This window comes from Haliotis rufescens, unplaced genomic scaffold (assembly GCF_023055435.1).
Source record: "Haliotis rufescens isolate VD_foot unplaced genomic scaffold, xgHalRufe1.0.p SCAF_11, whole genome shotgun sequence".
NCBI lineage: Eukaryota > Metazoa > Mollusca > Gastropoda > Lepetellida > Haliotidae > Haliotis > Haliotis rufescens.
This window is the reverse complement of record NW_025963791.1, coordinates 2,680,630-2,706,151: the sequence shown is the minus strand read 5'-3', so window position 1 is coordinate 2,706,151 and position 25,522 is coordinate 2,680,630. Positions and strand designations below refer to the sequence as shown.

Genomic DNA, 25,522 nt, shown 5'->3' with positions numbered 1-25,522 from the left:
ATGGGCACTGTTTCGCTCGCTGACTTGGTTGATTAAGCGCCATTGTAAAAGAAAAACACTATCAAATAATCGTATTGATGTGAAGGGTTATTTAAATGGCTCTCAATGATGAGGGAAACACTTTTATAAATAAGATTAAGTATGTCCGTCAGAGTATTAAACTTTCTCTGTAATGGTTATTTCTGAAATCTTTGGTATTTAATCTTACTGTCAATATAAAGAAAGACAGTTTTGCATAAACGCATATTCCATAGTATTTAACTTTTTATAATATGTCAACATCAAATGGATACATGAGAGTGACAAAAACATTTCCATAGTCATACGTAATTCTCTGCTTAAAGCAGTCTATTGTACGATTCAGACTATATAATGAGCATATTTCAAAAAGTGAGGATAGCAGGTGTTTGCGAGATGGTGAGCGTATATATCCTGCCCCACCGGTGGCACCCGCCACAAACACATGCAAAGTCACGTCAATCGTTCACCTAAAAAGAATTCATGGGAACATATAGTACAAGTCCAAATAGAGACTTGCATCAGACAATTTTTTTTATAATAGGACAAATAAATATGTCTTTGTTAGTGTGCACAGCTATAAAAACGTGCGCATTTAAATATTTCCCTCAAATTGTAAAGTGAAGAGACATTCCATTGGTGACGTCATACTTTGCTATCCATTGTGACGTCCCGCATCAAGGTTACAATTTCGTCATTGTCTAAAGAACGCTGTGGCTGTACCCAAACTCACTTTTTGACGTAAACAATACATGACTTGTAAAATAGGACTTAATTCACTTTTTGTAGGGTATATTACGCGGTTTATTAGACGATATATTTTCTTCAACCCGTGAAGATCCGGGTAAGAATCTTCAACAACCCATGATGTCGTAACAGGCGACCAACGGGATCGGGTGGTCAGGCTCGCTGACGTGGTTAATGCATGTCATCGTAACCCAATTGCGTGGATCGATGCTCATGATATCAATCATTGCCTTGTCTGGTCCAGACTCGATAATTTACAGACCTCCGTCATGTAGCTCCAATATTGCTGAATGCAGCGTTAAACAAACAAACACATATAAATAAACAAACAAACAAACAAAGTCAGTGATTCATTGCTTTATCATTTCATATAGACTAACTTAAACTGACTCGTTATAGGAATCCCGAGGGGCGGTCGGGTAGCCTAGTGGTTAAAGCGTTCGCTAGTCACGCCGAAGACCGGGTTCGATTCCCGACATGGGTACAATGTCTGAAGCCTATTTCTGGTGTCCCCTGCCGTGATATTGCTGGAGTATTGTTAAAAGCGGCGTGAAACGATACTCACTCACTCACTCACTAAAGGAATTCCGATAGTCAACAGTTCCATAATACCAAAACAAAAATATCATGTTTACAACATCGGTCATTAATTAACTAGATTCGGATAACCTGAGAAATAATGAAACACCCACGACCACCAACACAAGGCAGGAGGTGTTTACTTTCACCATTCCGTGACAATATGACATTATAATTATTCTGTGTAACCGAGACATGCTATTGGTGCCAATCTATCAGGATTAACTTATCCCAAGAGAATCGTTAGGGTAACTGTGACCGTGATTCTAGCATGTGTTCGTGACAGTTGAGCGAATCTGGTACTGAAATATAGTGCCATAGCATGTTTATTTCACATGAAATAAACATATATGAATATAAACGTACTCATTCTGTCAACATTGGTTTGTTACCTTACAGGTTTAGTAGAGATGTCTGAAGCGAGCTGAAATGGGTCGAAACGTTGCGTTCAAGATTATTTCACTTATACAGGGACGTGTGGCTGCTTGTAGTAGTCAGTTGTTTTATAGTTCTATCCCATTGAGACACAGAGCAGCAGTTTAACATGGACACCAATTATTTAATTCCCTTAATGCTTAGCTCCAGGCAGGGCAACACCAAGTACCCTTTTTCAACGTCTTTTGGTATGGGGCGGCCAAGGAATCGAACTATCGACATTCCGCTCTTCGGTCAGACACTCGCCCCCCTTACACCACGGAGGCGTTTAAACATGAAATTGAAGTGAATATCTTTGACCTACGCCTTAAGCACATCAGGAAGAATTCGCGATCTGTGCCCAGTGGAGTAGGTAAAGACGTATTACATCTGGAGCCTCGGTAATCGGGTGACGGATTGGTCGGTTTGGTCCGGTTTGATGAGGATCCGAGAGGTGTTAGTAGTATTTAAAAGTATGGAATAATCGGAAATGATTTGTAAAATTGTAAGAAATATTAGTTTCTAGTATAAGTTATGTGATAATGATGAACGAATTACAACCAGTAGTGAAGAATGCCAGTCGATGCTATGACCGTCAACGATTCGGGTAAGATGAGAAATTTTAAAGTTGACGTTTTTGGATCAGTCGTGCGTGATACCGTCACGATTTGTCAAACATTCCTCTTGCAGTGCCGGGGGCACGGGTGGCCAAGTCGTCTAAGGCGCCGCGATTCGCTGTGCAGAGTTGCGTCCCTTGGGCACGCCAGATCGGGGTTCGAATCCCGGTTCGCCCCGATTATGTCTCTAGGTTTGTCAGCACCATACTCGTGCTCGTGGGTTTCACCAAAGTGGTAAACGCCTGAGACCTGCATCACTTCGGGCTTTCCTCTCACATTAAGCTGACACGCCGTGATATAACTGGAATAATGTTAAAAGCGGCGTTAAACCCAACTCATTCACTCACTCTTGCAGTGCCTGTCCAAGTTCATCTAACGTGGTCGGTGGCCCATGGCGTTGACGTACACGTCTCTCTATCATGTGGCATGTAGGGTGAAGGTCTGGGCTTATTGCTGGTCAAAGCATTCCATGGTTGTTGTGCTGCTGGAGGTGAGCACTGACGATTCGTGCACGGTGAGCACGGTCATTGTCGTCCGGCACTATGACGTTTTGTAAGGGTGGCATAACACGTGGCCGTCGTGCATGGAGGTGAGTTGCATGAATATAAACCCTAATATGTCAATGCTTTAGTCTTAATTTTCGCATTTTATAAAATTATATCAATCTACATATAGGTTTCGCATAAGTTTTTACATCTAAAATCGTGTGGGACGGGTGGTTTTAATAATTGAATTTTAACTATACAGTGTAGTATTTATTGACTTAATAAGAAAATACGTGTGATCAAATATTTGTATACAATATCTAATATTTTTCTTGCAAAAGTAATTGTAATTTGTTTCGTTTTAAATTCAATACCTATGTTATCTATATCCTCTTGAAAGACAAATATTTGATAAAAAGTGATTAAAAACTGTCTGTTGAACAATTGCATTCTTTAAAAAACAGGTGATAAACGGCATATAGATGTATTCCATTTAATATAACAATTTACTGAAATTTTGACAGCAAAAGTTAAGCACAGATTTTCGTATCGACTTATCAAATAAAAAATGGGTTCCTATGCTCGTTCGGGTTCTCGTCAAAAAGTAGCATAGTTTGCACATTGTCCAAAATTCACTTTCCAATATATGTTCGCAGAAAAAAAGCTTATTGAATGAAATTTACTGATCAATATAAAATACACATTTTCAACACAATAATGTTTGCATTCAATAAACCGGGTTTTAAATCATAAGAACAAAACGTCTACATGTAGGATTGTACAGAATTTCATGTGCATGTTAAACAATGTGACCTGACAATGTGGTCATGAATTCCCTGTCACTCATATATGTTGTTGTTATTGTCAGCAGCTGGGAAATCCCAGTGACGTCATTGGGAAAACACCCCGCTTTTCTATCTCTCACACAAATGAGTTCTCTGTCAGAGTTACGATAGGTATCGTAACTCTGAACGATCTGCGACAGGTTTACGGTAGTTTCGAAAATCTATCTTATCTTAACCTTAAGATATCTTATCTTTGAACGTAAGTTGTTATTATTTATCTCAGCTAAGATCGTTTCGAAAATCTAGGCCCTGACCCGTAACTCGTACTCCAGTAGCCTGATGAAAGTTTGCCGCATTCGCCGTTTGAGATCAAGCTTGATTACGATAAACCAGAAGTTTGTATTCATAAAGTGGTACGTTTTCTTACCAGATTTATAATTAGTAAATTTCTGATTTCCGAGAAGTTCACTTTTGTCGTTGCAATATCAACAACGACAAATAAGTTTCTGGAGTAATTAGGATACGCTGATCGTGAGTTAGAATCTCTGGTTCGCCCTGGTAATGATCTTTTGTCTGCTTGGTACCATACCTGTACTACTGGGTTATACCAACCTGGAACATGTCTACACGTTTGATGAATTTGGGCTTTCCTTCCACGCCAGGCCGACAAAACTGAACAACTCAAAGTGGCGTTAAACAAAACGCATTCACTGAACCTGATCATTATTAATAAGGTCAAATATATTTCAACTTTTTCACATTTGTCATAAATTGACATGTTCTCCAAAGGTCCAACCCCCTTCCTTACCGTTCGAAGATTGTGAAAATAATTATCATTAGCCTTTGGGAATATATATAGTAATTGTCAGGTTGGAGAATTCGTAGACACTAAGACAGCCTAATGTGAAGGTTTATTGCGTAAGGCTTTCTTGTGATTTGATTTTAAATGTTAACTGACTGTAACCTTTTCATGATGTAATATAAAAGACAATTCTCTTTGTGATAGACAAGAGTGCATAAAGAGGACAAGATGTTTAATCGTAGGTCAAAACACGTATCGATAATAATTTTATTTAATTATCAGATAGGCTCAGTGACCGGGATTCGAACCCACAATCATAGGTTTCTGGCGTGCCCAAGGGACGCAACTCTGCACAGCGAATCGCGGCGCCTTAGACGACTGGGCCACCCGTGCCCCCTCGAGTATTAGCAGACCGCCATAAAATACTGAAATACTATAATTTAAAGCTGCCTTAAAACCAACTCACACACTCATTCCTCTGTTATATAAAAAACACACTTAAAATGGGCTCTTCCTAAGGCTCCCATCTCTGAATCCGTTACCTCTGGCCACGTCATTCCCAAAGACGTGAAAAAGGTTGTCCTTGTTGTTTGGGGGATTTATCGGCACAAACTCAGTATACTGAGTTGGGTATCCATGTTTAACTGCAGCACGATATCTTCCTGGGCTTGGACTATGACAAGGGTAAGTCCGGATACGTACAAGCAGACACACGCGCATGCACGTCGCTACAAAAGGGAAATAATCGGAAACGCGAAGTTAAATCCCATTTAACCACACCTCACAGAACCTGTTGTATTTTTCAGCGTCTTTGGCTGGGGTCATCGTTGGATGTTTGTTGTCCGCCATCATGGTCGTGTTTATGACACTGCTGGCGTGGCGCATCTGTCGCCGAAAGCGGAACAAGGCCAGTACATATGAACAGATAATGACGGACCACCGGAACCAACAAGTAGCCAATGAAAACGGAGGAATAATCGCCACCGCTGTCAGGTAGGAGAACAACCAATGACGCATTATGTCGCCATCTATGTTGTCAGCGCCATCAAGCGGCTGGTAGTAGGCACATGGCTTCGACCTGTATCTGCTTCCCTCGTGTAATGGTCGGACCATGTCATATTTCGGGTTGGATGTTGGGGCTGGGGGCTGGGACTGGGGCTGGGGCTGGGGCTGGGGCTGGGGGCTGGGGGCTGGGGGCTGGGGCTGGGGCTTGGGGCGTTATATGCTTCGGTTATTTTATGTTCAGAAAACATCAGGTATGTGACAAAAATTATGTCCGCGATTCCCTATTTTGACTTGTACCATATGTTCCCGTCCTTTTTGTGGTGAACAATTGACTTGCCTTTGTATGTATTTGTGACGGGTTGCACCGGTTGGGCAGGATACGCTCACCTTTTCGCGAACACCTGGTATGATTACTATTTGCTAGTGATTCTGAACACATGCTTAATCGTACAATCGACTCTGCCTTATGCAGAGATTTCTATTGGATGTAGAAAGGGTTTTGTCTCTGTATTAATAGTAGTAGTAGTGGCAGTAGTATTAGTATTATAAAACCCAGCGACTCAATTTAAATATGTAGTGGATATGTGGCATACCATTACCAAGGTATGGGTAGATAAGTATTGGTAAAAGATGAATTTCTCATCTGCTTTCACACAGGCAGGTGTATCATTGTGATGATTGATCGTGACGTCATGACGACGTGCCCCACGTCATTGTATTTTCCTATACCATTATTCATCAGTTCATCTGAATAAATTAAAAACGTTAAAGCCAGAGAATAATCAGTCTCGACTGTCTGTTTAGTGAGTGAGTGTGTTTATTTAACGCCGCTTTTAACATTATTACAGTTATATCGCGGCGTGTCAGCTTAATGTGAGAGGAAAGCCCGAAGTGATGCAGGTCTCAGACGTTTACCACTTCGGTGAAACCCACGAACACGGGTATGGTGCTGACAAACCTAGAAACATAATCAGGGCGAACCGAGATTCGAACCTAGAATGTCTGTTTAAACTGATTGTTAAAGCCAACTGTGTCCATTTCCATCGACAGAAAAACCTGGTCACTTTGGTGCCTGCTGAAATATGCTGCCTGATTATGTATTTGGTTCAAAGCATAGGCAGACATATATAATTACCTTAATGCATGTAAACTGTAAAGAGTTCATTATACACTCTATACAGTTAGGCTCATAACTTTTCAGACACCCCTTGTACAATGTATGACCCAAATATTGCTTTTTTACAGTGTTTCTGTGTTGTTTGCAATTAGGATCGCCATTGATGCTATTCTACTTTAACGACTGTGTCGTTGTAAACCGTTTAGTGAGGGAGAGAGAGTGAATGTGTTTAGTTTACGATATTTGTGGACAATATACATATGCCAGCTTAGTGTGGAACTAAATTAATGTACGGAAGGTAGACGTTAACAACTGTTATACGAAACTTTGCTGACAAACCAAGTATCACATTCGGAACAGATTTGGGATTCGAACCAACGACTGTCCTAGCACGGTTAACAAAATATGATATTTTTAGAGTGATGAAGATATACATATATTCTGTATGATCCAAAGATATGTTGTTTGTTATTAATAACGTTACTTAAATTAAAAGTCAAACCTTCAGACAAAACTGTGTGCAGAGTATTTTAATGTTTTCTCTTGTAACAAGAAACGAATGCCTTTTGAATAACGATCTGAGAAAGCATGCAATCTCCGACGGCCAATGCTGTAGGGTGTACATGTATTATGGTCACATCTTGTGCTCCCGGGCCTACTGACTTGGTATGATCAACTGTAACCTACATATGTGTTCATACATGGATCTTGAAGGACCTCCATGCTGCGATGTCAATCTGAGAGGACACATGCCTTCCTGCTCCTTTAATCCCGTTAGACACCGCGGCGTGCCTGTCAGGGGAACTTAGTGCCTGGAGATTGCATTACAATGGTGTAAGAGCGATATGTCATCCACATGAAGTCCTACTGCTTATTATTTAGAAATCAATTTTATTTTGATGTCACTGATATGTGTATTGAAATATTCTTGAGACCAACGAGTGACTCTGATTATTTAACTTGTGCATGTAACTCGGCTGTTAGGATCTTCACCTCGGTCGCGATAATTTCGCGCCGCAGTTGTAATCGGTATGATATTTGTTTGACTAGAAGTGAACCAGCAATCGTGTCACAAACCGGGACGGGACAAGTTGCTTTGCATAGTAGTGTGAGTGAGTGAGTATGGGTTCACGCCGCTGTTAGCAATATTCCAGAAATATCACGACGGGGGACGCCAGAAATGGGCTTCACACATTGTACCATAGATGTGTGGTGGGATGCTCTTTGCGTGGACCTCTAATGAATCTTGTCATTGTTATGTGGTGTTCAAATGCTGACAAAAGTATGTTGTCTTACCTGTGGTAATTTGCACAGAATAATGTCACAGAGTTAAGCACAAAATACACATCTAACACGTAAAATATGACTATCACTCATAGTATCAACGTTAAACCACACATACACCAGCGCACAAATTCATACTTTGCAGTATTTGCAGTACTCAACACTATGGATGAATTGTTTAGACAAGCAACTGCCTATGAATTGTATCATGATCAGTTGCAACATATTGTGTTTCAAAACATTTTCACATTAGGTTGTAATCGAGCGTTTGCTTCAAGCGCTACTTTTATCAGTGCTATTTTGCCTTTCACCAGTGTATAAAGTTTCCCCAGAGAGACAGAGAGAGAGAGAGAGAGAGAGAGAGAGAGAGAGAGAGAGAGAGAGAGAGAGAGGAATGAAGGCATGGAGGTCTAACCATTACGAAACGCATCACAAATCGTGATGTTGCTTGTTGACGACATTGATAATATCAGCTTTTAAGTCCGATCAAATACCTAAATAGGACCCAGTCTCACGATTCTCATTGTTAACCTTTTCCGTCAGTGTCGAATCGACAGCTATTTTTGAATGCTTAAAGCACATTACAATTAATGTTAAACGAAATGTAAAGACGTTTACAAAATGAACAGATAAATCTGACCGTAAAACTAAATTTGCAAAAGATCGTGATTAGACGTGTCATTGACTGTGAAATTGTTTGTTTCTCTTCCTTAGATTCTCCTTGTCTTTCGATTCATCACCGTGGTGCAGCCGAGAGAGAGAGAGAGAGAGAGAGAGAGAATTACTGATAGAGAGAGAATTACTGATAGAGAGAATTACTGATAGAGAGAGAATGACTGATAAGTTATGTATGTATGTATGGATGGATGGATGGATAATTCACTCCAGGACATACGTGTAAATGTAGGAATCGCTGGATTCTACCCAACCCTCACATTGACAATAGCCTTTGCTCTTACCAAATTTCAGTTTCATGTTTTACCGAGATTAGAGAAACAGAGCGGTTGATTTAGAACCTCCCGTTAACATTTACTTTGATGCTCAGTGGTGCCATTATAAAATTCACAGATCAACGTATAAACGAGTGCTATCATTTAAGGTATAACAAAACTGCTAATGCAGGACTTGGGGAATCAAAAGTACAAATTGAAGTAATTTTTATAATTGCTCCATAACAATGTTTCATTAATGCGGACATTGGTTTAACCGGACTTTAATGTCACGAGGCTATCCGGTATACCAGGGTTTTACTGTAAGATTTCAAATCCAGTATTCGTCTAGTCTTCTCTTAACCGGGTATGTCAACAAGACATTGCTTAACCAGATTGGAGAGGTATACTTGGCTCCTGTATGGCTACGCTGTGTAACTAAATGTTTCATGCAAGATAGGATTGGCCACAAGTGGGTGTTGATGAAATGTCATACATTGAAAGTAGACCGAAATGGCGGATACATATCACGACAGTGATGTTTATACTCATGACCTTTCAACGCAATGCGAATCACGTCGCCGCAGAAAGTATTGAAAAGACATGAAATTGAAGGGAAAAGCCGAGACAGTAAAATGACAAAGTTGAAAAGACAAGGTACATAGGCATTTGAACCTAGCTTCCGTTTGTATACGTCTAATGTATTACATTTGAAACTTTACAAAAAATGACGTATTTGAAATCATGTATGGAGTGATGAAGAGCGTGTTTTATAAAGTTTTACGAAATTAGTAAATCACCCTCCGCAATTAAAATATAAGTCATATTAATCTGGTAACAAGACACCCAAACCATGTTTGAAAAAGTATTAGAATTTTTAAAAAATAATGCAATAATGGAGCGCATTGTTGTGAAGAATCTGATATACCTTAAAAGATCAGTAAACGAACGTGTCTCCTGCGAGGTACGACTTTGTTTTCACATGTGTATATAAATATATTGTAACTGGTTTAGATACAATGGTACTAGCCATTGCCAGTGTGTTTGATATACTAGTACTCTATTAGAACTGTTTTTAAACGCTTGATGTTTAAAAGCAAATTGGTAAAAAAATATCAGTGAAAACTTGTTAACGTTATATCCATTGACATTACTTTGGAGTTGATGGTGTTTGGGAATATCTTAGGAGATAAAGCGTTCTCTTGTAACGCCAAAGTACAAGGTTTGATTTGTACATGTGCCAATGGGCACATGTATTGTTTCCCGCATTTGTGGAAACGTTTAATTGTTTGATTGTTTTACGTCAATAGTCCATCTGTCATGTCATGACTGCCACTAAATAATCGAATCGTGGCCAGATGGTTGAAAGCATGATCAATGACATGGACATTCAGGGTATGTAGGCACGATCAACCAAGTCACGGAACCTGACCATCCGCTCTCCATTGTAGTCGGTTCCTGCGAACATATCTACCGTTAAGTTATGTAATACTGCTACAAACGCAGAGAGTAATATTTGGTGCAATAATCTTGAATGAGAACAGAACAGCGATATGAGACACAAGCATCCCATCAGCTAGCCGGGTGTCAATAACGTAAGCGATCTAGAAAAACAACACAAGATTTTCAGTGATGAATTTACATCTTTATCATTTCCCCATGTCTTGTATGTCATCCGTCATATACCACTGGGATTTCTTTCACGAACCATGACAGCACTCGACTCGACCAGTGAAGGGCGCATAAGTAGAACATTCGACAAAACGCACAATTGGTTTTCCGTTGACCGCCTCGAGACACAACACTCAAGTCAGATCATACCAAAGAATGGCCAAACATCAAGTACTGACAGCATCTCTTGAGATGACAAACATCACAGGCATGAAGGTTATCCTGGGATGATGTTTGTGACACGCTTCCTGGAGCCATTGTGTAAATATCATCCACGGAACGGAAGACCCTAGGGTCATCATTGTTTCCAACTTCCTCCTCCAGTGATATGGTTCTTAGCTAAGCTAACAGCTATGGTTTAAGAAAGAATCATAACATGATATGTGAAAATTGCTGTCTGATATATGAGGTAGTTTCTTTGCATTAAGGGCAGAAGGAATTGCTGATGCATCTAATAGTGCATTGATAGCAGAACCATACTGATTATTATGCAAATTATTCTATAAGCGTAATGGATACAAATATTTATTGTCCAATACTGGCTCCCACGGGAGGTTTCGCTGGTATAAGATCAAATGATATTTCCGAGATAGGACTTATCTGATCCCAGTGGTCGACATTGGCTCGCTGCTTTAAAGATTACGTGACAGCTTAGTAGTGCATGTTTATGGGAACGAAATCTTGAAATTCTATCACAAAACATTATTTCACTTTGTTTGGAGTAAGTTAATGACTGTGTTTTGAACATTATTTCAGTTATAGCATGGCGTGTGATGTTAATGTGGGTTCATGGAGGTCATGGGCGTTGACAACCCACATACTCGGGTATGATGCTGACAAACCGATATGCTTATTCATGGTGAATCACGGATAGCCCATTGGACCACGCTCACGCACGTATTGAGTACATGTAAATATAAAAGTCAACGCCAGATAATAACCATTATTCACCGAAACAGATTCCATTGGGCGTAAAAGGCAAACGAGCGAGGAAAATTCTTTGAATGGATCACTGAAAATTTGAGACGCCACCGAAGAGAGGCCTTATGATTTCACTCATCCACGAGACATAAAGATTTGTATCTCAGGCAATGTTAGGTTGTTAACAGGCATGCTGCATGCATGAAATCGGGCGAATTGGGGCCTGACCCACGTTATGTCATCATTATTTACATTATGTACGGCACCAATTCAATATTCGAGATCAGCTACACTACCTTTCAAAACTAACATCACTTCGGTCGCGAAACTGACGCGATCGGATCGCGACAATGGCTTGTGACCAAGTCAGTATCCTACCGCAGCCTGATCGCGACTCCATATCGACCCCACCATGATCATATTTTGCACTCGTCACCATTTGATCGGACGCTTGCCGCATCCGGATTGCGGTCAGATCTGTTGATGACCTGTCGATGGCGATTGAGGGGAAATCAGTTTTAAATAGTAGTGTATCCTTTTGTGAACGTGCCATGTGTTCAGTGATTGAAGGTTCAAAGAACTGATACGGAACAGAAGTCCTTTAGTGCATATCCGCGGTAACTAATCCTTTCATTCTATTGAAACAACGTCATTTTCTGATGGACTTAGTTACCTCTCTGTCGACTTAAGCAAGTCAACAGGTGTATTTCATCCCCAATCTGACACAGCAACCTAAGTCAACAATGACATGTGTTTGAAATTTTTATATCATTGATAACACTTGAGAGCCAATCTCTTCGACATTAGCTAATACAACTTTGGAAGCTGTTGAAATTACCTGCAATAATTCCCGTTGTGTCCTTTGTCCTCCTTCATAATACGCTCTGCGTTACGGGCTAAATGATCACTATTGCAATACACTGGAATACCTTCATTAGTATAAAGTGAGGAGCAAAGGAAATTATACCTCTCAGTTGATTTCATCATACGTTTTATTTTTTTAAATATATTTTGATTTAATACTCTTAAAAAATGGAAAAGATTTTGCATAATACACAACTGCTGGTGGGTATCTTTGACATCATATATTTGAAAATCAATAAATTTGCTTTTCTCCACACAAAGTTACATTACAAACAGGATTGGCCATGTTCTTGCAAATTCTTAACCCAGTCTTCATTGAACTACACAAAATTACCCAGCCACAGATTGCTTTTTACAAACTGTTTAGGAATGAGTGATGGTTAAATAGACATAAACAAATTTAACAACAGTTCTTTCAATTTTCAATTACATAAAGAAAAAACCCGGAAAACAATCTATTGCACATTAGTTAATAATGCTTTTCTATATATTTTGGCCTTTACACTCGTTGATATTGATCTATTTTTGTAGTATTCATATATTTTGTATTTTCAGTAAGAGCAAACGATAAGGGTGAAATTCATATTACAGTGAAATATCTTAAAAGTTACAAAATATATCAGTTTTTCAATTTTACGGAAAATACATATGAATCAGGCCACAAAAATGCTTTGTTCGAGCCAGCATCCCTAATACCCTGCATGATAGCTCCGACTGTCGGCTGTCAGCCATTGGTTTGGCTGACCCATGAATGATTATTTATAGTCTAATGATTATAGTCTAGATGGGATATTACTCACAATGGCGCAAAACAACATTCATTCATTCACTCGCTTCCTGCCGAAGGAGTTTGTATGAAACTCACTCAAATATTTAAACTTTAGGAACATAAAGGAAGCTTTCCATACATATATGTTAGCGTATCTGTATCTGTATCAATATATTAGCGTATCTGCCTGTACCAACACGTAGACCCGTGAAGATCCGGTTGAGAACACGTCTTCAGCAACGCATGCTTGCCGTAAGAGGCCATTATGCTTGTCGTAAGAGGGACTGACGGGATCGGGTGGGCAGGCTGAGTGACTTGGTTGATACATGTCATCGTGTCCCAATTGCGTAGATCGATGCTCATAATGTCAATCACTGGATTGTCTGATCCAGAGACGATTATTTACAGAGCAAGGTCATATAGCTGGAATATTGATGTGTGCGGCGTTAAACAACAAACTAAACCGATATGTAGGTCATATCAAATAACTGTTGTTTATTCACCAATCCAACACACATAATACCCACACGCACTTAGAAACAAAACCGCGCACACAAAGCCGCTGTGACACTTATTAACAACAGGGACAAAATTTGTCTGGCAACTTCGCTGCATGTTTGGTCTCTTATGCAAAGTGCGTAACTTGCATCGATACAAAAAAATATGGCTGTAAATATCAACGAGTAAAAAGCCCAAACAATTACTTCTGAAATAATGAGACAATAACAATTAAAAAAAGCGGGATTCGATCGTATTGAAATGTCGCATTCTCTAGCATGCCTCTGGTGATATCGCTCGTGAAAACATAAAATAGAATCTATAAATACCCTCTCTTGTTCTGTCTGCTCATGATTGTAACATTTCGTTGCAATTAAGTGCAAAGATACCAGTGTTACTGTATGTCAAGGAGCGTGATTTGCACCTCACGTGCTTCGGAACGTTGCCCACATGTGTTAAAGATACATGCGTTCATACATTTGTCAGATATATAGAGGTTATCACGCGAGTGTGTTTGGGGATGGTGAATATCCTGTAGTAGGAATAAACAGTGTATTTAGCGAGCCTTGGCGAGCTAAATACATAGTGTTTATTCCTAATACAGGATATTTACCATCCCCAAACACACAAGCGTGATAACCTCTTTATCATATAATGTCATTCTTTAATTCTGTGCTTGAAAATCGCTTTCCCTCTCTCACAAACATTACCTAAACATTGCGAGTTTTCCAGGAATGCGCCCATTAATATTTATTACGTCACAGGGTAAGTGATGTGTCAGTCGGACAGTGACCCTAGCCAATATAGTTCCAATTGAAATTTGTTTCTTATACACTGGCGCAGCAACATATACGCAAAACAACAATTGTTTTCACTTGCATTTTGCGGCAATCCACCGGTCTGTCCACTAGAGTAACTGCCCTTTGTCAAAGGGAAGCTACTCTAACCCTAGTCCATGAGACGTCATGGCCACGTTCAGACGTTGTTGACAGGCGGCCTGTCCTGTCAAAACGTTAAGAAGTGCAATCAGATGTACACACAGCGACAAAACGAAACAAGGTAACAATTCAAACATATTTCGGCCAAATACAACTAAACTAACGTCCAAAAGAAACTTTACCAATATAAATTTCAGCCAAAGTATAATATTTTTTCCGATGAAGTCTATCTTAAACACATGACCTAAATATAACAATAGTGTATGCAGAAAATGTTAATCGTCTGTTACATGTTTGCGAGATACATGTAACACGCGAAAAAGTGAAAAACACGTGCACCACGGACAACTGCAAATGCACCTGTGGGTAAGGGTATAAAACGATTGCAACGGCAAGTCAGACATCCACAGTGATAAAAAAACACAAAAGAAATGCCACGACTCACAGTCGAACAACGTGAACGAGCCTTGGGTATGGTACAGATAGGAGCCACCCACGCCCATATTGCACGAACCTTCGGTTGCTCCCGTGTTGCCGTTACCAACTTGCTGCAACGATACAGACAGACAGGGCGGACCGCTGACAGGCCAAGAACAGGCAGACCCGGGGTGACCACGCCCCATGATGACCGGTACTCGCGTACCTTGCACCTCCGAAATCGCTTCCTGACAGTGACGTCATCGGCGACAAATGCCTTAGGTCAAAGGGTTAGTCGACAGACAGTGGCCAGGAGACTCAGGGCTCATTGAATCAGGGCTTTTAGACCATACAGAGGACAGCTATTGACAGCGCAACATCGTCGTCTGCGATTGAGATGGGCCCGGACTGTACGACGTTGGCAACGACGTGACTGGCAGAGGGTTGTCTTCACTGACGAAAGTCGATTCTGTATGTTTAGGGCTGATGGAAGACATCGTGTTTACCCCCGAAGGGGTGAACGAACGGCGGCGTGTTGCGTGCAGGAGGTCGTACCATATGGTGGAGGGAGTGTCATGATGTGGGGAGGGATCTGTGGGCAGGAGAGGACACCGCTGGTCATCGTTGACGGAAACTTGACAGCTCAGCGTTACATGGATAACATTCTTCGTCCAGTTGTCCTACCATTTCTCCACGTGGTGTCATTTATCAGCATGACAACGCTAGAGCCCATACAGCCAGAATTGTCACTAACTTCCTCGCAGCAAACAACGTCAACCTCCTGCCGTGGCCTGCACGCTCACCCGACATGTCCCCCATAGAACACCACTGGGACTTGATGGATCGTCTTGTTCGTCAACGACCACACTCTCCAGCCAACCGGCAAGAACTGATCTTGGCCCTCCAAGAAGAATGGCGTCAAACCCAACGTGACCTCATCAGACTTTTTCTGTGCGTCGAAGAGTTTTTGCGTGTATTGAGGCATTTGGTGGTCACACACGCTACTTATGACTTGTTATTGAACGTGAGCGATTGTTTATGTACTCTGCCTATTGTCCATGATTCTGAAAGCTCGAGTTTTGTACCACACCCAACTTTGGGGGGCACTGACGTCATTCTCGGTCGCGGTATGATTGTCATTTTCAGTGTTGATTATGTTGATATATTGATCTTCTCAATACAGTTTACTTCATGCATGTATGTTTTGTTGTTTTTGAGCAAGAGTGATTTCAAACTCTGGTAAAGTTTCTTTTGGACGTGAGTTTATTTTAATTTGTGGATAAAGGTTTCAAGCCGCAGAGGTTTACAAGCACAGATATGGCTACTGATCCCGCTTGGCTAGGCCTAGTGCCCTCGCAAAATTGTTTCGAAATTTATATATCCAAAGTTGCCAAAACTTATGAAACGCCTTAGCGACGTCACAGTTAGACACTGATTTTTAGTATATTAGACAGTTCTTTTGATAATGATAGCAATTATCTCTGTAGTTTATCCAGATTCCCGATGGTTAATTCTGACTCGATTGCCGAATGATAAGGGCGACGCCATGTTTGTTTATAAACACTGTAGTGTCCCTACTGGGCCTTTGATATTTGCATCTCTATCCGCATATGACCCCAACGGATATCGTTTTTATCCGTTGGCTTTATCCTGCCGAAAAACCTACCCATTATATGATATATCTACTGATTGAACAGCGAGCGAGACCTTGGTGCTACCAATATAGTCTTAGAACCATTCCATGATCCGCTCTTCGTGGGTTCTATTCTTTGATTTGCCATGATCATGAAGTATATGTGCCCGTTGATTTTGTTTTTGTTTGAAGTTTCGAAAACATAATAGAACATTGTTACAGAAAATGACATAGATGTTAACTTATAGTATATAAGCTGTGTTCAACTTAGTGAACTTATGGTGTCATCACCAATGGAATCTGAGTCGGCGGTTATTCTCTGGCGCTGACGTTTAATATAATTATATAACGCAAACATTGAATCATGTTCTTATTCAATTGCATATCGGGCCACGTGTAATCGCTATTCCTTTGTTTACATAGAATGCACAGCATCGGATATATATCTTGTTTGAAACAATTCTTGACGTTAGAATTGAAGGGTTGATATAACCTTCCCGCTAATGACGGGACAAGACTTATTCCTGAAACGTCGTTAAGAAATAATAAAACCAATTGTCAAGCATGACATTCTATGTCTTCAATCAGCAACTTATTGAATCTCCTATAAATTTCCGCTTATATGTGATTCTACAACAGTAAAGGATCAATTGTCAAACGATGACTGCAATTATCGTAAGGGACAGGCCATTTGCTATTCTGGGGGGGGGGGGGGGGGGGGGGGCGCTGAGATTTTATATAGAGATTAGATAGTTTTTCAGCTGCAGCCACAAAACCTGATACTTCTTTAATGATAAACTATGAGCAGGAATCTTTTTAAAAGAAAAACACGTGACAAAAATGAAATATTTTTTTGTGGCAGACAATTTTTTGTTTTTCATCGGCCTGAAACATGAATATAATTTTGAAGATATTTTGGAGACAATATATATTGTTTTAATATAATCAGCACCATACCCGTGGTAGTGGGTTTCACCAAAGTGGTTAACCTCCAAGACCTGCATCACGTCTTTCCTCCCACATTACATTGACACGCCGTGATATAACTGGAATACTGTTAAAAGCAGCGTTAAACCAAACTCACTCACTCTGCCGCGTCAGATACTATGAAAAGCCAACGAATACCAGAAGTTAAACCATCCGTTCCCATAGTTGCGTGTTTGTCTCAAATTACCAGCGCCCTAGATGGTCAGACGTTGTTTATAACACCGACATTGAATCACCCAAACCACATGATTATTCTTATATTATATCCTCATCCCATTCGCCACCATATCTTCGTTGAATCTGAATAGAATGACATGACGCTTAAATTAGCCGTCCAATAATTCATATGCGAGAGTAATTCTGTGCCATAGATAGGAAGATGGTGAAGCCACAAACGCAGCAACGTGTATAATGCAGATCGGACACAAGGTATTTATTGTGTATATATTTAATGCCTCTATTCCATAATTAAACATGAGCATACTGGTCATTATTTTGTCCAAAGAGTGTCGGGCATTTTTGTTCTTGAGACAAAATTTCATGATTACGGAACCAACTGTTTAATATTTGTTAATGTGTGCAATCACGTCATGGATGTCAAAAGAATTTGACATCTCAGTAAATATTCTATATTGTTGAAAGGAACAGACTTTCTCTTGAGCAAGCATTGGCTGGACCATATTGATGATGTGGTGGTAACTCAACCCTGCTAATAGTTTCATCCCCGCTGATGTTTAATAAGATCAGTTTTCGTCTTGTAAGATCTCGTGGGTGTATGCTATTATGGGTAATAATGGCAGAAACTTGAAGAAACTGCTGACGTCTGTATCTACATTTGGATATTTAATCTTGGGAAACATTTGCCCCATTTATGTGACAACTTCTGTATTTACAAAGGGGCACAGTTCGGCCAGTTGAACAAAGCCTCATGGTTGGATTGGCTGTTCGTGGGTTCGAATTCCTGATTATCCTTGATATTATTCACTGTCTTGCATCACTAAATCTGTGTCCGTAGTTTCGCGAGTGTTGTACGTTTGTTGTGTGACTCAGTAGTACGTATACCCAAACTAAACCAGTGTGCGAAATAGTGCGTATTACTATTTTTAGCAATTTTTTTTTACATCACTTAACGGTTGGAATTGTTGCAAGAGCGGACAGAAAATGGGGATCGGGCGGTCAGGTTCCGTGACTTGGCTGATCGGGTGCCTGTATACATACCCCGGCTGCCCATGCCATTGGTCATGCTGTCAACCATCTGGCCACGATTAGATTATTTAGTGGCAGTCGTGATACAGCTAGAATATTGACGTAAAACAATCACACAATAGCAACTAAACGTTTCTCACAACTGTGGCAGCCGAGAAACAAGGAATGAACTACGATCATTAACCCATATGGGAATCAAACCCGATACTTTGGCATTACAAGTGAACGTTTTAACCCCTAAGCTATCCCCAACCACCATCAACCTCCAAGTAAGTTAAATCGATACAACGTAAACAAGTTAATACTTTCACTGATCTTATCAATTTTCTTTCTGACACCTGGTGTTCGAAAACAGTTTCAAAGGACTGTACAAACACACTTGCCATTACAAAAGAATGACAAATGTTTTACTTCAAAACCAAAAACAGTTACAATATATTCTAAGGCACTTGTGAAAACAAAGTTGTACCTCGCTGGACACACTACGTGTACTAAACTTTCAAACCTGAGAAAGTCTTTAGAAAGCATATCTTGTTGAAATATTCTTCACTGCAATGCGCTCCGTTTTTTAAATTCTAAAAGGTTTCAGACATGTGTGTGGCGTCTTGTTACCAGATTAATATGACTTACAGATATATATATATATTAAGTGCGGGGGAAAGATTACTCATTTTCATTTTATGAAACAAGCTTTTCAGCAATATGTATATCTGATTTCAGATACGTCATGTTTTCAAGTTTCGAATGTAGTATTACACGCATATAAACAGAATCTCGGTTTACGTGCCTACATGTATGTACCTTGTCAACTTTGCCATTTACTGACTCGGCTTTTCCTATAATTTATGGATCATATCTTTACAATACTTACTCTACTTTCTGCGGCGACGTGATTTGCATTGCAGAGGAATGTTGTGGTTATAAACACCACTTTCGTGATAGGTATTGACCATTTAAGTCTACTTTCAATAAATGACATTTCATAAACACCCACCTGTGGCTAATCCTATCTTGCATGAAACATTTAGTTTACACAGAGTGGACGTACAGGAGTCCAGTATACTTCTCCAATCTGGTTAAGCAATGTCTTCTTGACATACCCGGTGAAGAGAAGACTAGAGGAATACTGGATTTGAAATCTTACAGTAAAACCCCGTTAGACCGGACAACCTCGTGGCATTAAATTCCGGTTAAACCAATGTCCGGATTAATGAAACATTGTTATGGAGTAATTATGAAAAAATACTTTCGATTTCTCAAGTTCTACATTTGCTGTTTTGTCATCAGGTCAAATGATAATACGCGTGCATCTGATCTGATTTAATGATGGCGCCACTGTCTACCCTGATAAATGTTAACGAGAGGATCTAAATTAACTGCTCTGATTTCTCTAATCTTGGTAATATGAAGCACAGTGTTGTGAAGAATAACAAATATTGCCAATGTAGGGGTAGGGTAGATTCCACCGATTTCTATTTTCACACATACGCACTGAATTATATATAATTATCCTATAGTAAATATGATAATATTTGTCTTATGAAAGAGATTGTGTCCATAGTCCATTTGTCACACAGGTTATTATACAAAACACATGGTTGATTGCACTTCTAACATTATTCAAATTTCTTGGCAGTATAAAAGACACGAAATGGGAAAAAATAGAGTATCACATTTTTATTAAGTTTATAAAATGTCTCTTATTTGCATACTTTCACGCTAACACGCAACAACAACGATGGCACCAAGAACTACTTGCTACTCATGTACAAAAATGGTGATAAGATTGCTGTTGTACAACAGAAGATATAACACCACTCGGGAATGGTATGACGTCATCCTGGAATACGATGACGCCATGATACAATAGATGACGTCACATGCATCTATGCTAACTGAACTCTCTCTGGGTAGAAGAGTAAATCGAAATTATATCGAAAACTTTCTGATAAATAAAATTCTCAAACATAAATGTTTCGCCAAGCCGAATAGCAATTGTTATAAATTTGGGCTTGAAAAGTCGAGGAGATTTCCTGGCTTCGAATGCCATTTATTCAATCAATCAAATTGCAGTACACACTCTCATTCGTACACACTCAACATTGATATCGACCCCATCTTCATTCCCTTATTGTTGGATACGATTGCATGTTGTCATGGTATCATGGGTTCGTCTTCTAAAACATCTGTCCTTATTTTGAGATGATCCCTTGTTATGCATCGCATTTCAACTGTAAGACCATGTCATTCAATGAATACTAATATCTACCACCGCTTTGTATCTTAGAATATTTCTTCATTTTAATTTTCGGTTGAACCTGCTAACAATTGTTAGCAGCTGGAGGGAGAGTGTAGATCCTGCTTGGGTACCATGCAGGCTGTCGAGGAACCGTAAGTCCAGATGGCCCCCAGTACGATTACCTAACTTCAGTTGCTGGTGATCAATATTCTGTTTTAATGTTGACGTGTCAAAGAATAACAATAACTTTTAATGCTCTGATACTAGTTTTAAATAAAAATTGGGATATTCTAGTTCTATATTGTGCTGTCCATCGTGGGCAGCTTGTAATGTCCTATTATATCAAAATTAATGTGTAATTTATTCTGGTAACAATATGACTCAACATGCGGTTGTTTCAGTATAATCCATGTGAGAATGGTCTTTCAATTTAAAGAACAAACTTTTAATGGCGTGATATCTTTAGTATGGATTATTAAGACTGTGCTATTTTCGCTATGACTATTGGTTTATGGCAACATCTGCTCTCTCTCAATATACTGTCACAAGATTGCATTTTATTGCGTGGCATCTATGTAGTTTCGGGTTATATGCGCCTGATCATAACATTCAAACTGAATATTGATATGGACACAGCTTGTAGCTATACAGAATGTATACTATATACACAAATGACATACTGAAGGTTTACGGCATCGGCATAAAGCAAAAACGTATTTGTGTAACTGTTACAACAATGGTTGTTTTCGCTCTTGGTGTTGGTTGGTGACAACATCTGGTCGCACACAATGCTAATTCAAAGTTTGGAATGTCTTTTATTCTGTACTGGGGTTTGATAATTGTCGATATTTGGTACAGATCCGGCCATCCGCTGGCCAAGAAGTAAGCTTAAATGTATGTCGTGATTTTAATCAATTTCCCTTCAATATGAATGTCTATTAACTAGGATGTATTACAGATGGCGTGTCTGACAAATAGGGTGTTTTTCATTTTGCATCGCAAGAGTTGGAGAAAGGCACTTTTTATAATTGACATGTTTTAACTTGAAAAAACTGACGATCATGAATCAAACTATTCAGAACTCCTTTGATTCTAAGCACAAATGAATTTTAAACATGTCTACAAAACGGAAATAAGAATCCCGTTTCATAGCACAGAGAGCAACCGCGCAACCCAATAGAAAACACAAAATTCGCCAGTGTGTTTTATGTTTTAATGGATGCTTGTTGGAATGGATAAGCACAATTTGTAGGTGAATGTATACTGTACACATGTACAGTCGGATGGCCTGATCAGCCTCAATAGACGCAAAGATAACACTTATCATCCCCCACTGTGATATTGCTGGGTTATTGCTGAAAGCGGCGTAAAACCATACTCCCCCAATCGTTGATGTACATGTACACGTGTATGTTATCTTTGACTTCAGTGCTAATGTCGTTATATAAATGAGATACTGTTGAAAGCTGAAACACTTTGCATGTGTTTGTGACGGTGCCACCGGTGGGCTGGATAGATAGATCTTTTGGCGGCAATCTGTATCATCACTAAAGTAAACTTTATAACGAACTCAAAGTGGTCACTTATTTTAGTTCATCATAACCGTAGTTCGTTATAAGCATATGTACAGCAACTGGTCTGGACAAAAAATAAGTTCGTCATATCCGTCAGTTCGTTATAAGCGTGTTCGTTATAAACCTAGTTTACTGTATTTGATAGTGACTTATAAACACATGCTTATGATAGAGTCGGAATGGGCACTTAATAGAGATTTCTTATAATCATAGGAAAAGTTTTGACGCTTTTATTTACATCCATCCCTAACTCATCCAATACCAAGACCTTGCAATGGTGAAGATGAAACCCAGATAAATCCTTAATGTATGGGCGCATGTGGAATTTGATGTAATGTATCTACCTATAACAACCCTACGCTGTTGACAGCAGCGGCAGTGGGAGCTTCTAAGCAGTGCGCAAATACACTGTCGTTTAGATTTGTGATCTTGTGTTAGTCATAGCTGTGGAACTACCGCAGCCTCTAGTATTGTATTATACCTGAGTGACAGTTATATGCTACAGTGGCATTATCTAGCATCAAGCACAAATCACGTGAGGTGTGAAGACAGGCTAGGCATCAGGTCCGGCTGTAGCTTCATCTGCGCAAGATCTCTTCAACCTCGTACCTCCTAGCTGTCAATGTTTCATCAGAACATCGCTATAGATATAACAAATTAGAAGTCTTCGCTTTGTGACTTGTAGCCACGTGACCAATTACAGCACTCGAGCGCATTAATAAAGAGCGTTTAGCGGAGACGTAGAGAGTTCTACCATAAGGTGTGATACGGTGCTTCTGTCGCGGAGCCTGGTAATGACAGACTCTTCATAACCCACTTTACGATTCTATAACAAAGTGTTTACTGTTCAGGCGTCGACAGGACTTGGACAATGATACACCGGTGAGTGCTGTCAATATGTTGTTATGACAGGAACTATTATCTAGTTGGCTTATCCCAACATTAGAATTAGTCTTTATCCAGGAATCGGTGTAACAGTGTGATAATGTTGCTCTTTCAACTTGGACTGAGTTACAATGGCTCAGTTCTTTACTAACCGGTAGGCATTTGTAACCGGGAGTTAAACATTTAAGAGCCTGTATGGTAAACACATCGGTTGACATTGGGACAAAACCCCCAATTTCCACAGATCAATGACAGCCGTGTAGAAGACGGCAAAGCATGAAGAAATATAATGGTAATTTACGGCGTTACCCGCTGTCGTCGAGACCGTATCATGATACCGACAGACCTATCGATTACTCATTCGGTCTGTTTTCTTGAATATTGAGCGGAGCAACTTCGCCTTTTCATGAATCCATTAACTACATCTGAATTTCGAGATTGTAAGTTTGTGACAATGGTGCCCCGCTGCTCCTCAGGCTAAAGTGGCATGTTTGAGTGATACTGCCATGTTCCTGTCAAGTGTTTGTGGTCTTGTAAACTAACGCTGCTGTTGTATACGGTGGCTATGAGCTGATGGAATAGGTTGTAGTACAGGAAGATGCTTAGAAGGTACTCTTCACTATTGCTCTTGCCTTGCAGCATGAAACAGATCCCCTTTACTGTCCCCACCCAGGGGCCGGGTCAGAATTCCAGGAGGGGGGACGTCAGGCTACAAGAGGAGGCAGCCTTTGGGGGAGGCTCGGAACCAACGTCCCCCACGGGGAAACGCCCATCAGTCGAAATACCAGGTAAAGTGAATTTCGCTGGTTCTTTTTGTAGTAATAGTGGTACTTGAACTTGAAATCTATCATTTATACGTATTTTCGTAAATTCGGTGGTTGTGTTTAATGGAAATATTTTAGAATCGATTTCATCGTCGTTTCATTTGTTTGATAAAAGTATGAATACCCTGCTCAGATACCTATTTTGTGCCTTCAACAATGAAAGGAAGGTTTGTTTTAACAATATATGTTGTATTATACCAAATGCATTGTATTCAAACATACATTATTGATATGTTTACCCAATGCCTCAAACCTACACGAAGACAGATTGTGCCGAAGACGGTTCTATCAGTACCATAACGTTTCTTCGTCAAAAACCGTATATGGAGTTTACGGAATTCCAGTTAGCGCGATATCACATTCCATGATGTCCGACGCCATATATTTTGATGTAAAGAAATGTAACGATGGTCCTTGTTTTCTTTTTTAATGGCAAAATGATCACGGGGAATCGGATGTTACACAAACGTAAAGCCTATACACTTATTCAACAAGTTTGGTATTCTGGTGTAGCATCATAAAGTATTTGTTTGTTGTTTAACGACGCACTCAGCAATATTCCAGCTATTCGACGGCGGCCAATCAGAGAGTTATTAAACAGTTATCTATGTTGTATAATCAACATTATGTCATATACCGTGAAATATTGTTAATGTGATACTGGTAAATGGAATAAATGGATATAAATATCTGTATGAAATATTACGTTCATTAATGAGGAATGACTCCGAGGCCAACATTGACTACCATATGACAAGATAATGATAGCCATTGTGGACGGCGGGCATATTGCAGACTGGTCAAGGTTTTGATTTAGATTCATGATTGCCTAAAGGGCAGGGGCTTAAGGCGCAGATGAATGTGTTTGTGGACAGTGGGCACTGTGGGGACAACCCCCCTCCATCGTGTTTGTAAATGCGTGGAAGAAGTCAAGCAACGTGAACATGCGATGGTAATCAAGAAAACGTCGATTGATCCACCGTTCGTAAATACTACATGAACCAGGTGCATTCAATGAAGATTTGACGCGAGCCACAGTTCGCCAGATGACATTTCAAAGGCATGACGTCTTTGTTGCTGTTTGAGATTGTTTACAAAAGAAAGTTTCCAATCTTCAGCTTCATCTAAATCTAATAGAGTTTGGAAATAATCAGAAAAACAGATGTTGTCAAACTGTGCTTGTGCTTGTATACTCTGTAAATATATGGTTCACTATAATGAAATACTAGTAAATCCAATTGCATATCTGTATATCATTTTGCTATTTAAAAAAGTCAAACAAGGATCATCAATACATGTCTTTACAAAGAATCT

The 25,522-nt window shown here is 39.8% G+C and overlaps 1 protein-coding gene across 3 annotated transcripts in view; it reads left to right on the top strand.

Annotated features, from left to right (window-relative positions):
• LOC124144545 (synaptotagmin-15-like) overlaps nucleotides 1-25,522 on the top strand; it is a 120,366-nt gene that overhangs the window by 60,044 nt on the left and 34,800 nt on the right. For 2 of the 3 annotated variants that reach the window (XM_046513999.2, XM_046514000.2), the window contains exons 2-3: nucleotides 5,254-5,440; nucleotides 24,024-24,172. In XM_046513999.2, coding sequence (XP_046369955.1) covers nucleotides 5,254-5,440; nucleotides 24,024-24,172 — 336 coding nt within the window. Of the gene's footprint in view, nucleotides 1-5,253; nucleotides 5,441-23,112; nucleotides 23,382-24,023; nucleotides 24,173-25,522 lie in introns of those variants that run through there. The other variant, XM_046514001.2, reaches the window with a different exon arrangement.